General features: G+C 38.7%; 1 protein-coding gene across 2 annotated transcripts in view; it reads left to right on the top strand.

The window, feature by feature from the left end:
- Nucleotides 1–233: 233 nt before the first annotated feature.
- Nucleotides 234–15545, top strand: part of GPR180 (G protein-coupled receptor 180) — a 28962-nt gene continuing 13650 nt past the window's right edge. For both annotated transcript variants that reach the window (XR_010440234.1, XM_064712759.1), the window contains exons 1-6: nt 234–437; nt 2824–2982; nt 5694–5888; nt 9253–9433; nt 9642–9691; nt 13237–13394. Coding sequence is in view for 1 of the 2 variants with exons in the window: in XM_064712759.1 (XP_064568829.1) it covers nt 290–437; nt 2824–2982; nt 5694–5888; nt 9253–9433; nt 9642–9691; nt 13237–13394 (891 nt within the window). In the remaining variant the exon portion in view is untranslated. The remainder of the gene's footprint in view (nt 438–2823; nt 2983–5693; nt 5889–9252; nt 9434–9641; nt 9692–13236; nt 13395–15545) is intronic.

Raw genomic sequence — 15545 nt, 5'->3', positions numbered from 1 at the left:
AACATCCGCATTTATACATAAAAGTACCTCCTCCGCATTCAGCGGCAACCGGTGGCCGTCTCTTTTACGACTCTGGCTCTTTTAACTTACGGCCGGACCTAGCAACGGGACACGTTGCCGCAGGGGTGGGGCCTGGCGCTCGGTCTCGCCCCCAGGGGCGGGCGCGCTCCCTCATTGGCTCTCTCGCCGCTCGCGCCTAAGGCGGTGGGGGGCGTCACGTGACACGGGGAGGCCGCGCGGGAGGGGGGCGGAGGATCTCGGAGGATCCCGGCGTCCGGCGGCTCCGGGGATGCGGTGGCGGCTGCTGTGGCTGCTCAGCGCCGCCGCCGCCGGCTGCTGCTGGGGCCTCGCCGCGGGCAAGACGCTGCGGGGCGGTTTCACCAGCTCCGCCGCCCGCCGGGAGCCGTGGCGGCCCGTGGCGCACTTCCAGTTCCACGGTGGGTGCCCCGAGGGCGGGAGAGCGGGGCAGCGGCGGCTGTGCCGCCCTGGAGCGGGGCCGCGGGGAACGGGGCGGCTCTCAGGAGTCGTTGGGGCGCGGAGGGACCGGGGGCGGCCGGAGGGGCCGCGGGGTGCGGAGCGGGGTCAGCCCTGCTGCTCTCCGTCCTTCCCTGCTTCTCGCACTCTCCCTCCCTCTTTTCCCCCTTCTCTCTCCGCCCCTGCGGGACGCGCAGCCGGTCCCATCCGCTGTCCGGGCAGCGCCGCAGCGGGGCCGGGGGTCCCGGCCGGCAGCAGGACGTGGCCGGAGGCGGCGGGGCGGCCCCGGGCGCAGCAGTTGGCAGCGGCCCCTCCCCGTTGTGGCTCTCGGAGCGGAGCAGAGCAGCACCGTTCCTCCCTTCGGGTCCCCGGGCCTTGCGGACACTCCCGGCCGGCTGTCCCGGAGAGCAGGGGGGCTCTCGCTGCCACACGCATCGCTCCTTCCCGCTGGGAACTGCCCCAAATGGCAGCGGTGCTTCACCGCGTCTCTGTGTGGTCTTGGTGATGCCGCGCATCAGGATGTCAAATTCTCACCTGGTTATTCCCAATGGCTTTTCTTTACCGTTTTAAAAACTCCTTATTAGTAATAATTTCTGGCTGTTAGTCAATAATTACTTAGTAATAATTCCTGACCGCTATCCTGCTGAAAGAGCCCTAGCAGTGGCCCGCTGTGCTTGCTGGAGAAGTTTTATTTACAGAAAGAGATGTGCGTAGCCGTGACAAGTGCCGTGTCCAGCCAGGCTGTGCTGGTCAGTCTGCTTTTCCTTTATGCTCAGCACTTCAGTTGCTTAGGCTGTTTTTCTTTCCCATTGAGCTTCGTGACAGAACAGTTCTGCACATGCTTCAAAATCTAACGGGAAACAGGAGAACGTGACATAAGCAAAACAGAGTTGGAACTTGACCTTCCAGTGAATGAGGAATGATGGATAGGGTGGAGGTAGTGACTTGAAAGCAGTTAATTAGCGCTGTCCTAGAATGTTTAGAGTGCTCTAAATAGATCTGAAGCAAAAAAGTGCACTGTTTAAATCTGAGAAAAGACTGTCAGAATTGAAGATGAGTGGTGTAGGTGTTCAGATATAATTGTATAAATTGATGTTGTATATTTGCATAGAAATACTTCTCTTCCTGCGTGAATACCAGCAACTGTTTTGGGTCTTAGTGAAGCCTTCTTTAGAACCTTCTGTTAATATTTCAAAATCTTAGCTAAACTGTAGTTCATATAACATTTTACTGACTTTTCTTCTCCACTAAATTCTACCTTTTAATTTAGGAGACTCCTAGGTTAAAAAAGTCTATGACTCTAGTCTTCTACACTAGAAGACTAGTCTTCTTTCGTATTTTAGTATATGAAAGAAATTATGAAAACAAGTTTAAGGGTTGTGGAATTACTCAGGCAAGATAAATTTTGTCAAATGAGCTAGTTCTAAAAGGACCAAAATATTTCTGTGTCTCAAGATGCAGCCTACAGTGTCAGGACAAGGGGGAATGGTTTCAGACTGAAAAAAAAAAAAAGTAGGTTTAGATTAGATATTAGGAAAAAATATTTACAGTGAGGGTGATGAGGCACTGGAACAGGTTGCGTAGAGATGTTGTGGATGTCCCATCCCTGGAAGTTTTTAAAGACAGGCTGGATGGGGCTTTGTGCAACCTGATCTAGTGGAAAGTGTCCCTGTCCACAGCAGGGAGGCTGGAAACTAAGTAGTCGTTCAGGTCCCTTCCAACCCAGGCCATTCTGCCATTCTCTGATTCTACAGTTAGACTGACATATTAGAGAACATTTGAAGTTTGATTTTCTTTGCATCAATTTGACATCGATCTTTCATCTATAATTAAGTATTTTAGCTCTACTCCATCCATAACGTGAAAGTCCATTCACATAAGTTCTTCTGGTGTTGGACTTAAGAGCTACCCTGTGATGCTCATAGTCATGCCACAGAGATCATAAAATACTAGACTTTGATATTGAGACTATTGAGGCACTGTCTTTAACTTGAAAATAATAAAATTTGGTGTGGGAGGGAGGAAGGGAAAAAACATTATCTGGAAGTCTGTTTTTAAAAAGAGGAGGGAGTGAAGGCTGTTTGTAGTAGAAAAGTTAATGACACTTATGCTATAGTTAAGGTTTGTTTAAGGACCATCACAGACAATTGTACGTTCACTCATTTCTTAATGAGAGACATAGAAATTGTTTCTGAAAGACCATAAATACTTCTAGCAGGAAGTAGAGGTAAAAAATTAAGGGTAATATGAAGGTGTGTTGCAGCTAAGTACAAGGAAAATCTGTGCCACACTGTTTGCTTGTAACTGACATCAAGACAGAATAGTTGATTTTGTTTTTTAAATATTAAGGTGACCATGCTGTTCTGTGTGTCAGAATCAAGAACGTAGCAGTAGCTGTGGCAAAAGCAGCTAGACTTCACCTCTTTCAAGCACAGGAATGGCAGAAGCTGGAGAACAGTGTCCAAGACCACAGCTGTACAGAGAAGTTCTCTAAAGCTCAGCTGACAAGTGAGTTACTGAGGTTTTTTTCTCCTTACAGCATTACTGTGTATTTAGAACTCTGTTATCTATGTGTTTAGAATATTCATTTCAGCGAATTTGGACTTTGCATCAACTAGGACTTTGGTCTTCTACAATTAAAAATACAACAAGGAAACAAAATTTCTTTCTTTGTATCACTTCAAAAGAATTTGTTTGCAAGTTATGATTTAATGTGCTGCTGGAAAATGAAATCCATGGCAAACAGTGGCTTTAGTGGAAACAACCAAACTTTATGACAAGTTCCAGTTCATGCTTTCACATGTTCACAACTCAGAAAGGGTACATACTTGGCTGAAGTTTTCATTTAGTCATTCGGTACAGAGAATTTTTTTTTAGCTCTGCTTGGAGTAAATGTCTCTTTTTGTTTGTTTTTTATTTTAATCTCAATTTTTCTATAAAATAGATTATCTTGGGTATGAGAGAGAATTTACAAAGAATAGCCTTGTACTAAGAAACTGAAGAACTAAAGAAGCTGAATGTAACTTTCCTCTATTATAACTTAATGCTATTTCACCCTTTACTTTTATAACTTTATATTTGTTACTGAATCTCACATTCAGCAGTTTTTAATGTTTGAGCTAAGAGTTATATCAGTATAGATTAGGTAGATTGTCTTTTTGTCTCTTGTTTACAAAGGAATGTTTCCCACTTGTCAGGAGGCTCCCATTCTCCGGTTCCATGGAAATGGCATTTTTCAAAGTGGAGAAAACAAAAATAAAATTGTATTTTCATGATAGCACAAATTTGTCATGCTTCAGTGTATAAAACATGTTAGAAAAATTTTAATACAGTATTAAAAATGAACTAATCAGGATAAAGCTTAACTTGAGTATCCATCTAAATGTGAAAAAGCAGTAAAACACTGAAGCATTGAGTTATGTAACTAGAAGACAGACTGAAATAATTTTTGCACCATCTGTTTATCATAATGGTATTTAAAGCATAAATTTTCCTCTAAGAAGTTAAATTAGTATTAGATGCTTCATTCAAATGTATTGAAAAGAGAAGCTGTAGTCACTTTAAATACATTTCCTTTGTGTAGTCAGAATCCCAAGAGTAACAGATTGATCATTTGTCTTAATGAAACCTTACACAGAGGTCACTTGTAGGGATGTGGTTTCCTTACCCTTCATCAGAGCTGCACAAAAGTGCTGCTGGAATAACTGGCAGTTGGTCTGTCATTCCTGACTTGTCCCAGCAGTGTACTCACTGTTTTCTGCTCCGTTAGGAGTTGTGTGACCACAGGGTGAGTTGGATTTCTTTGCTGATCTTGGGCAAAATCAGTTGCTTTTCTACCTCTGAGTCTGCTTACAGATTTGACAGGGAACTGACTAAACACACTCTGTGTGATCCCTTACTCTTGGTACAAATAACATTGTGAGAACTCAGCTGAGAGGTGACATGGGGAGTAAAGCAACTCCTGTCAGCCACAGTTTGCCTCTCATTTGGATTAAGCACTATATGCAATTCTGGTTTGTATGTCATCCAAATCTATACCTCATGACAGTTGCTGCAAGGACGCATACGCTGCAATTCTTCCTGGATTCTGACGTTGCTTAGTTCATACCTTAAGAGAACAGAAAATTACTTCTTGCAGTTGAAACACGTTTATTGAAATGACATTGAAGTTTTTCACAGGTGGGCTTCAAGTTAGAAACTTGTTCTAAATTTTATCTACAAAATATTTAAGGAAAATGAGGTTGTATGTTTGCCGCTCTTATTTAAAAAGGCCTTTCACAAAAGAAAACATGTTTTGTGGATTTTTTATTAAATTTTTCTTCATCCTTAGCCATTGTCATCTTTATCTGTTAAGGTGAATTATTCTGTTATTGTTATTTCTCCTGCAGAGAAATGCTTGAACTGATTAGCACTCAAGTTCAGTAGCCAGTGTGACAGTGCTTTTGTTTCTTGCAATTTCAGCCAAACATAGGGAGCCGCAGATTTCATTTGCATCAAGAGTTTCTTTTGAAGAGACTCTGCTTGGTTAACTGTTGTTTTTAGGCAATAAGAGTGATGAGATAGCAAGAAGATGAAACATGAGTATCTTATGTAGTCATTTTTAAATGTAATCTGATTTGAAATATGCAGCTTAATTACACAATGGTTTCTCATCTCAACTGTCAATTGAAATTCAGTATATTACAGTTTGGGTAAGATACTGTGAAATAATACTTATTTGCACCTTTTAAGCATGTCATGGTGTTTTTTACTGAGCTCACATGCAGCTGTTCCTGTTTGGTGCTCTAAATCTCTTCGAAAGCAAAGTCAAGTAAATACAAAGGTATTTTTCATGCTGCAGAAGTACCTGGTGGGTAGTACAGAACAGCTAATCCTGTCAATACAGAACTAGAGGATGGAAATGTGCTGAGCAAAGGACATAGTTTGCACTTTCTGGCTTCTAGAAGGAGGGAGCCTTCCCAGCAGAGCTGAAAGTTGGGATGCAATGTCCTCCCCAACTCTTGCCCAGACCTGCTTGAAACAAAAGCTGAAGTTGGAAGTCTGATCTCTGGTGTTATGGATAGCTTTCAAAACTCAGTATGTCTTCTACTACTGTGTAGTTTATAACCCGTATATGATGCTGTGGATTTAAGTTTTCTCATCATTCAAACATGTGTTTTCTAAGACCAAACTAATCAAGTATTTACTCCTATTTTTGTTTTTTGTGCTTTCTTCCAAAGTGACTGTGAACCACACAGAGCAAAATCTGACAGTGTCCCAGATTCCTTATCCGGAAACATGGTATGTGTTTTATGTAGACAAGTTTACCTGCGAAGAGAATTATTCTGAATCCGAGGATATTCAGTTTGAAATGATCTTACTAAACCCAGATGCAGAAGGGAATCCATTAGATCACTTTAGCGCAGGGGAATCTGGTAAGATTTTTTTTCTTAAAATTAGATTTGTAAGTTAAGGATCTGATAATTCAAATCAGTGCTTACTGTGCTTGGAAGAGTATGGGGAATGGATAGCAGAGCCTCTTATATTTCATATTCTGGTTTTGTACAAAGAGTAAACTTGAGTTCATTTTCTGTCATCACAGAAAAATCCTTTCCTTTCCCTAGGCTGACTTTCCAAAGCTTGCCTAACTAGAAGTGTAGATGCACAAGGAAAGTCAGTGTTAAAATCCTTGCTGACAGGTATTTTGAACATGTTGAAATTGTAATCTTCCACTTGAATGTAAACTTAATACCTGATTTTAATTAATTAGTGGAATTCTTTAAATGTGTGAAACTTGATTCTGTGCAAGAGGAGTACATGTATGATAAAACATTTTGCCAGTACAATTTCAGTTCAGTGTTTAGATCTTTGTAAGTGTCTTAGTCACAGGCTGTATATTAGCTTTGTCAGGCCTGATTTTGTTATAATTAAGAAACGTAATTTTAAATCTTTAAGCTTCCAAAGAAAAACTCAAGAGAGCAGCTAAAGAAATGCCTGTATGAAACTGTATGCTTTGGACAATCCAGCTTAATGTATTCTTGGTTGCAGTGAGTAGCATCACTGCTCTTTGAGGTGTTGAGGCCTCATCAACATGTCACTCACCTGGGTCTGTTGGGAGGAAAGGGCTCTGAAGGCTTAGTCTGCCTTTCTATACAGAGTGAACCTGAATATACCAAGGATGAGCCTAATTTCTGTGCTGGAATCAAATCCCTGCTGTCACTCATGACCTCAAGACAATATAGAGGCAACAAAGGCAGCTCTGTTTTTGAAAGAAAAAATACTTACTGGAATATTTAGCAGAATCTGCAAGAAAGTAGCACATTAATAATCTGGATTTCAAGGTTCATAATCAGACTTAACCTCTCTCTAACTTCTTAATTTCTATAAACTTGCTAGTTTTTATTTGGTGAATTTGGCTTTCAGAAGTGAATTCTAGGTTAATTTACTTAGTCTCAAAGAGGAGTGATAGCTAAAGGAGTAACTGCTAAATCAAGGGGCAAAGCAGCTGCATGGCCTCATATGGCCCAGTAAAGGGATGTAAGAGACCTCCTGCATCACAGAGGCATCTCAGCTCTGTATTAATTTTGTAGGAACACTGAGCACTGGGAAGCAGAACTCTGAACAGCTTATGTGCTGAGTAAGAAGGTGTGTAAATGTGCTGGATGTATGTATTTAGGGCTAACAAATAGGAAGGAAGGTGAGCTGTATGTGCCATGTCTTTCAGAGTTGCAGAAGAACACTTCTGTTAATTTAGAATTAAAACCTGCATTGTTGCCATGAATCCTGAAGCTATGTGCACTGGTCTACTTTCAAAGAGCTGAGGAGCATTTAATCTGTCTATGTCTTTTTTAATTTAATTTAATGCATCTCTGGGAAATAGTCTTTGCCATTTTTCCATAGAAACTTAGAATGAGATGGTATCAGAGAGAAGATCCAGCTTCGTTTCTTGCATATTTCATGCAGGCAACTAAAAATTACGTAGCTGCAGAAGGTTTTAGTTAGGTTTTCCTTCACTTGAATTACTTTAGGCTGTGGCCTGGCACAGGATGTCTCAAAAACTAAATTAATAATAAGGAAAGCATGAGAGAGAACTTAAGGCTTGTGATTAAGACATTTGCCTTCAGAGATGAGGGGGCCTGACTTCTGATCCCTGGCAAATAGTCTTATTTTATATGGTAGGGTCTTCTGCAGAAGATGTTGTGTCAGTGGAATCCAGGGTTTCTAAAGGCAGATGAACAGGTAGCATTTTGGAGAGCTTTGAAGTAAGATATTTCATGTAATATTTTACTTTGTCTGTCAGCTAGGTTCCTTGAAAGTCAGGAAACTTAGAGGAGATAGGTTGAAAATTGTATTTTTTATTGTGGGTTTTTAGTGCAGCTTTCTCCTAACCCCTTCTGGTCTCAAACCAATAATCTACACTCTGTCTATGGTTGGAAGGAGTGTTTTATCATAAATGCTTAGTCTTTTTTAAAAGCTAGTTGATTTTCTTGAAGAGTTTTCCAAGGGTTCTCACTCATCATGGTGAGAAATAACTTTTACTTATGCAGTTGTTTCCAACTTCAGTGGGTATCTTTTGAAGCAGAAAGAAAGATTTGATCTATACCACATACTTTTGTCATTGATAAATCATGCACATGTATTGGTGTACAAAAGAAGCAGAGTGGCCTGGAATTTTTAATCCTCTTCATTACCTTATGCTCTTTTTCTCCCATTTTCCTGTGTGTATGTCCAAAATGCTTCATTTCAGTCACAGAAGCTATAATGCTAGCTACTATTCAGAACTCATCCAGTTCTAATGTTTTTCACCTCAGATATTGAAATGTGTATACTTGCTCTTCCCAGTCTCTGGATGGAGCTGGCTGGGAGCATTTACCAGTTATTTTGCTGCTGGAGAAAAAGCTTTTTTTAGAATCTGATTCTATAGGCACCACTAAATTTCATGAAAGGTTGGAGAATAAAAGCAGGTTTTCTATGAGAAGTGTTTGTTTACCTGTTTTTGCTTGTTTCTCACTGGCTTTGACCCTTTGGGAGCTCCCAATTGGGTTGCAATGCTTACTGACAATAGAAAAGGTTTCCAGCATCCAGGTCTTAAAGGAAGTATTTTACCTGACTACTGCCAGTCTGAAAATTAGGGGACTTCTGTTTTATAAATAATCTAAAATAATTGGGGATTTTTTTTTAGACAAGTGCAAAAAATGCATGCTAGGAACGAATTACTGTTTTCTGTGCTACTTTTCTTTATCTCTAAGTTTTCAGACATGATCAGCTGGGCTTCTTAAGCTGCTTTATGTGGAGGAAGGGTGACACCCAGTGGTTAAAAAGATTTAATAGAAGTCTGTTTGGGGTTTCTCTCACCTCAGATTGTGCCTTTAGAGAATCAAACAAACAAGCAAAAAGAGCTAAAAATTAGTCCTTTAATATATATGTTACTTACTGATTAAATGAGCTACAGTTGTTTTGTGTGTATCAAGAAACTGTGCACTTTATACAAGTCTGGTAATTGCTGCAAACCTCTCTGCTCAGAAAAGGTATTGTTGATTAAAAACACTTTGTCAGGTCAAATAATAAAATTTGATAAATTTTTGATAAAATTCACTGATTTTCTTGTATGAAATTGACTAGGATTTAGACCTTTTATGTGTACTATCACTTTTGGGTAACAGTTGTTAAGTATTTCCCAATGATTGTATTAAAGGAAACCCACTATACTGGGTTTTTTTAGTTAGTTATTCCTAGTAGCAATGTTTCTTTGTAAAACTAAGCTGTATTTCTTTTTTTTTTTTTTTTTTTTCCCCACAGGATTACATGAATTCTTTTTCCTGCTTGTCCTTGCATACTTCATAACTGCATGCATATATGCACAATCCCTGTGGCAAACAATTAGGAAGCGTGGACCTATGCATGGTGTATTAAAGGTGTTGACAATTGCATTACTGTTGCAGGCTGGTTCAGCATTTGCCAACTACCTGCATTTCTCAAGGTACCTTTGATCCTTTTCTGCATTCAGTCTTTAGACTTTAAGAACAATGTGTTGTAAAGATCAGTACATGATTTGCCTGGGAGGAGGGATTGGGGCAAAAGACAGGACTGACTTTTGAACTGCAGCATTATCTAAATGTACTTGTGAGAGAGAACACCCATTTAAGACACACCCACTTAAAAATGCAATCTTTTTGTTCTTCTTTCAGTTATTCTAGAGATGGGATAGGAGCTCCTTTTATGGGAAGTCTGGCAGAATGTGAGTCTGTCCTCTGTTTCTTACATATTCCTACCCGTGAGTCTGTATAATACATAGCAAATGCTGTTGCTGGACTATACTATGATATTGGATCACATAGTTTGATTTTCAATATAAAATACTAAAAATTGATCCTTCAGAAAAAAACATGTTTTATGTGTTTGCAATAACTGTATTTGAAGTTACACATCTGTGATATTTTTTAGGATTTTTCAAAGGGTTTTTTTGTCTCTAGATTCCTTGCTACAAACACTTAAAAGACATGAATATCACCCGAACAGGTTTTTCAATACATTGAAGAGTTTGGGGAGTTAGATCTAGAAAGCCAAGCTTTTTAGGAAACTTAATCATATTTTATAGAATTTGTCATTTCACTGACAAATTTAACAATTATTAAATGGAAAAGTATTTTACAGCACAAATTTTGTGATTAGCATGATGCAGAAAATGCTTATGTGAAAGTTTGATGCTAACAAAGCATTTTTCTCCACTTTGTATAGATATTCCAAGTTCTCACTGGAACTAAATTTCTGTAGCATACCTTTCCAAAATGCACTAACTTAATCTTGTTCCATTCTTCATTCTCCATTATTGTTTGGGGTTTTTTTTCCCTGCAGTTCACCTTTGAAGAATTGGGGGTTCATTCCAACCAAATACATTTCCTTTTGACTGGCTTGAAGCACCCCAAGAAAGCAGTACTGCAGTAGTGTGATAGTGTTGGGTAGTAACAGCCTATATAGAGAAATATTCCCCTTTGTAGAGTTCATTTAGAAGGCTGCAGTTGGAATTATCAGCCTCTTGATGGCACCTGGCACCACAATAATTGCCTCTTTCTTGTTTTAACCATTTGAGCTGGCAGCTCCTTGCAGCCACTCCAGCAGCTGTGTAATTAAACATTCCTTCTCATCTCATGAAATGAAATAAAATGGAGAATATGGAGGTAGTCATAACTCCACCCCATTGTTAACTATCCAGCCAGAACTTGAGAGAGATTTAGATTTCTTTTTTCTTTTTGTATATGTGTTGTAGTCAAAAAACCCACTTTTATTTATTAAGATTATAATAAATATTATTTTTTAATCAGTAGCTGAATTTCTTAAATTCAGCTAGGGAAGTTTTTACTTTCCTACTGTCTCTGAAGTTGGTGGTTTCCAAAAGAGTAAGAGAGCAGAAGTAATAGAAATGTGGAAAGCTTCAGTGGCAATTACAGTTCTGAAGAATGGCTGATGACAAGTAGTATAGTTTGAAGGGGAAAGATGATACCATTTTTCCTATATGGGAGAAAAATTTGAGTTAAAAATAAATGTTAAAATTTCTATTAATTGCAGTGTGGCCAGAATACCTTTCTAAAAACCTGTTTAGATGGTTTAGATACCATCTCAAGCAATTATTCTTTTCCTAGTATGATGTAGTCTTTGCTGTGTATAAAGAGCTGATCCTCAGTCTAATTAACCATCTAACCCAATCTCATAAATCACACAAATAACACTGACACTCAGAAGCCTTGCAAGTGCTGTCCTTTTAACTTTTGGTAAAAATAAAATGTGAAGAGTCAAAGACCATTATTGTGTCTGTTGAAGAGTCAAAAAAGGTGAGCTGTGATGAAATCAGACAATTGGTATCAGCTCAGTAACGTGACTTTACACTAACATTGAATATTGTGAGTTCATTCTCATCTTTAAAATTTTTCTCACCCTTTTTCTTTCTAGCAAAATGTATAGGATGTCAAAGATTAAAGCTGGTTGTGGCTTTTTGCCTTACACGAATTTATGTGGGAATCCACTTGAATTGTTACCACACTGAAGCAGAGCAGTAGCTATATCCATGATATGATGGAGAGATGATGTCTGGCTATAATAGGGCAGCTTATCTTAAGGAATGACAGAAAAGAAACTGCTCCCTAGAACACACAGAATTATTCCGTAATTTTTCTAGTTTAGATTTGTGACACTGGTTTGGCATGCCTTTGGTTCATGTAACAATTCTTTTTCTAGTGAGTACTGTCTCTCAATGAGATAGCATTGGAAAATAACTCCATGATCTTTTTTTTTTTTGCCCAAAATCAGTGCTGGTTGATTTTATTAAAGAATTTCCAATTTTGTATTTACTAAAAGCTCTTGACAGATCTTAAATAGCAAAGGTGTCTTAAAACATTAAGAAGCATTTAAGCATGTAAACTCTGAGAATGCCAAGCATATCCCAGGAATTATATTCTGAAGTCTGATTTATACCCTTTATTTTGCTAGTATCGCTGGATGTCAGGGAAATATTGTAGATGATCTTCTTTTGATACGCTTCCCTTGTATCCATATTAATTTCTGTACAGTGGCAACATTTCCTGTGCCAATATTTTTAGTAAATGTGGTAGTTATCTTCTTTAATACAGTCTAGTTATGTAAAAGTAGAGCTTTACTTTCTTGTGACAGAAATATTATTCTTGTACCTGATAGTGTAAGTTAAAATTACAAATAAGGAACTAATTTAATTGAACTAAAATATTAATGAAGCAAAAAAGAAAGCATTGCTGTGTGTAGTGCCCCATCTCTAGTTTCTGAACCAAATTTACAATATACATAGCGTAAGAATGTATTTTTCTTTTACATCTCTGCTATGCCAGTACAATGAGTCAGATCCCAACACCATCTTTAAAATTGTTCATTAAGTCAAAAACTTACTAGGTCTAAAGCTAACAATTACCCAGAAAGAAATCTTCAGGTTTTTCTACTGTCAGTAATGTTCAGCAAGCCTACAAATAAAGGCTTTAATATATCTTAGCTTAAAGTTTTCTTTATTCTGATGCAGCTTTAAACACAAGTTTGAGACACTGATTAAGAATGTCATTTTATGGAGTATGTGTTAATTGTTCCCAAACAGAGGTAAAAATGGACATAGCAAAATGAGGCAAAGGTACTTTGCATTTAATAAAATGAAATACAGACAAGTTGTTGATCTAAATGAAGTTTGTGTTAAGGTTATTCATTATATTTTCCCCTTTAAGTATCTCAGAGTGGAATTTGTCCTAAATATTTGTGCTTTCTTCTGGAAGCTACTACATCCTCAAGACAAAGTGCAATTAATTCAAAGTACAATGTAACTATCTGATTTTTGAACAAAAGTTCTTCAGAATGAAGAAAGGAGTTCATTTCATCATGTTGCATATTTGCACTATGATTAACATACATATGATTTTAGTTCTTTAGCATTATAAGTCTATTTATGCAGATGGACTCCTGAGCCCAGTCTGCTCTGACACAAGAGTGGGATTTGGAAAGACATGGCACTGTGCCCATGTTCTTGCAGATCTGCAGCATAACTGCAGGAAAGCTGATAGTAATCTGTTTGGTCACTGAAAACTCCACAAAATAGCCACATTTTGTGGCAAAGCAACCCTATCTAATCTAACTCATTAAAATTAAAAGGTGATACAGAGGCATAAGCATCCATTGTTCATTCGCGGGTACATGAAAATTTCTCTTTGATATAGGAAAAAACCCAAAACTTTATTTTTGTTGTAATTTTATTCATTTTCCTTTTGTTTTCAATAGTGTGCGACATAATCTCACAGATACAGATGCTGTACTTATTGTTGAGTCTGTGTATGGGTTGGACAATAGGCAGAATGAAGAAATCTCATGGCAGACCTCTTCAGTGGGATTCCAGTCCAGCATCTACCGGCATTGCTGTAGTAGTTGTTGTTACACAGGTTTGCATTTCATATTCCTTCTTACACTGAGATGTACAGCTGCTATTAAGTATGACAGAACTGTGAACCAAATAATTTCAATATTTTAATTTTATGAGGGAGGAAGGGAGTATCAAGACTGGAAAAAAGCCCACAGCATAATGTGCACCCAGTATGTCTAATAGGTAACACCACCTTCTCTTTACTTGAACAATTTAAGATGTAGCTCCACAGTATGTTTTTGTCTAGCAGTAAAACCACTTAAGAAGTTCCCACAGTTTCCCAAACTCCTGATTGTGCCAATTGTTTGTAGCATTGTACTGTGAACCAGATTACTGGAAAAACCTAGACTGAAAAAAAGTAAAACAAATTTTTTTACACATTTTATTGATCTGATTTGCAATGTGGTCCTATAAATAGTTGTAATCAGTACAGCTGGAGCATTGTGAACTACATTATGCAGGTTGACAACCAGCAGCATGGGAGGAAGGACGAGAAAAGTTGCTGTGACAAAGTCTTTGTCATGAAAACACGGAAATCATCAGTGCCCTCCTTTTGGAAGCACTCAAATAGAATGTCTAATGGTCCCTTCAATCAATATAAGGAAGGGAATTCTTGAAAGGTTCATGTGCAGGATTGGTCTTGCAAATATACAAATGGTCTGACACATAATTTCATTCAAATATTTTCCATTAGTATAAATTAGAAAGTTAAGTAAACCAGTAACTTAAAAGTAAATTGTAATGGAAATCATTCAACCCTGGTGGTGCCTTTTGTAAACAAATTTTTTTAAATCACATCATAAAGACGAGTATCTGAAAACCATTGAGAAAGAGAAGGGAAGGGAGAAACTGGAGACAGTAATGAGGAAGAGATTATACTGAAGATTTTTGTGCCATTTGGGTAGTATCTGTAATTAGTGCTGCTTCTAAACTAAATAAGTGGACTTCTAGAACATTAGGAATAGCTGAGAGCTGGTGTTTCTTGCTAATTAAGAATATAAACCAAAGGCTGTTAAGGTCAGTGGGACTGTTGAAATTTAAAGATGGGTGTCAAAGTAAGGTGGAATGAACCTATCCAGCACCAGAAATTTTACATGCTGGTAGTAAAGAAGACTTCTGAAGTATTTAATTTCATTCATGCTTCTGCACTTGTGCATATGTATGAGTATGTTAGTACTCTGCTGCTTGAGACTGGAAACTTCTTCATTGTTGTTTCCCTTTACTATACATAGAAAAGACAGTATAATCAGCTTGATCTTATTTGGGTTATTACTTATGGTAAAAGTGGGGCAGGCATCATACATGTGAGCTGCTTCCCCGAAGACTGGTCCATTAGACATCTTTTGGTTCTTGGAGCAGCACTGGAACAGTATTAGCAGGCAGTTGTCTGTCTTAACTTTTCACCAGTAAGGCACAGCTCTACCACATTTCCTTCTGTGTACCATTGGGAGTGTCAGGTTTGACAGGAGTCTTGTAGTAACACAATTGTAGGAACGCAGTCTAGATATTGGAATATGTCAAGTGGTTTTGCACTTCCATATCAGTGTCTGCTGTCTCCAGCAAAATTTCCCTCACACCAAGAGTATCCCTTCTGGAGAGGATATTTTCCATCTCATGGTTCAGTACATACAAAATACACCTTCTGTCAGATTTGTTCTCCTAATTGCAGAGTGCAGCTATTGGGCTTAGGGAAACAGGATTTAGACAGTTTTTCACTGGTCTGTCTAGATTGACATGGATGTTTGATCTGCTATAAATGCTCAATTGGCCCTTTTAATGGCTAAAAACTTGGAATAACCTTCTTCCTGTTCTGATCTTTCCCAGAGATTCTTATGGGAGAACCAGCTTCCTCTTATGCCAGAGATTGGACAAACTTCATGTGGATAATCAGAGATGTTCTGAGGGCTTGCTGTAGAAGCTGCTGGAAACTATGTGCACTAACCTAATGCAGCAGATAGAGATTGCACCATGTTCGTTTTACTGACATTCTCCCATACCTGTCCTCATCTTATCTTCAGGAAAGTCGAGAAAGTGGACAGCCTGAGAAAACATGTTGTTCTTCAACTTAAATGCAGTTTTGACTAGCAAGCTATCTAAGCCTGTTTGCCTACTACTAGTTCAAATTGCTCAGCAGATTTTCAGGGGTTTTTCTCCTCTTGGTACTGATGCT

Source organism: Zonotrichia leucophrys, chromosome 1 (assembly GCF_028769735.1).
Source record: "Zonotrichia leucophrys gambelii isolate GWCS_2022_RI chromosome 1, RI_Zleu_2.0, whole genome shotgun sequence".
Lineage (NCBI taxonomy): Eukaryota > Metazoa > Chordata > Aves > Passeriformes > Passerellidae > Zonotrichia > Zonotrichia leucophrys.
Note: the sequence above shows the minus strand (reverse complement) of the source record. Positions and strands in the feature narration are given on the sequence as shown.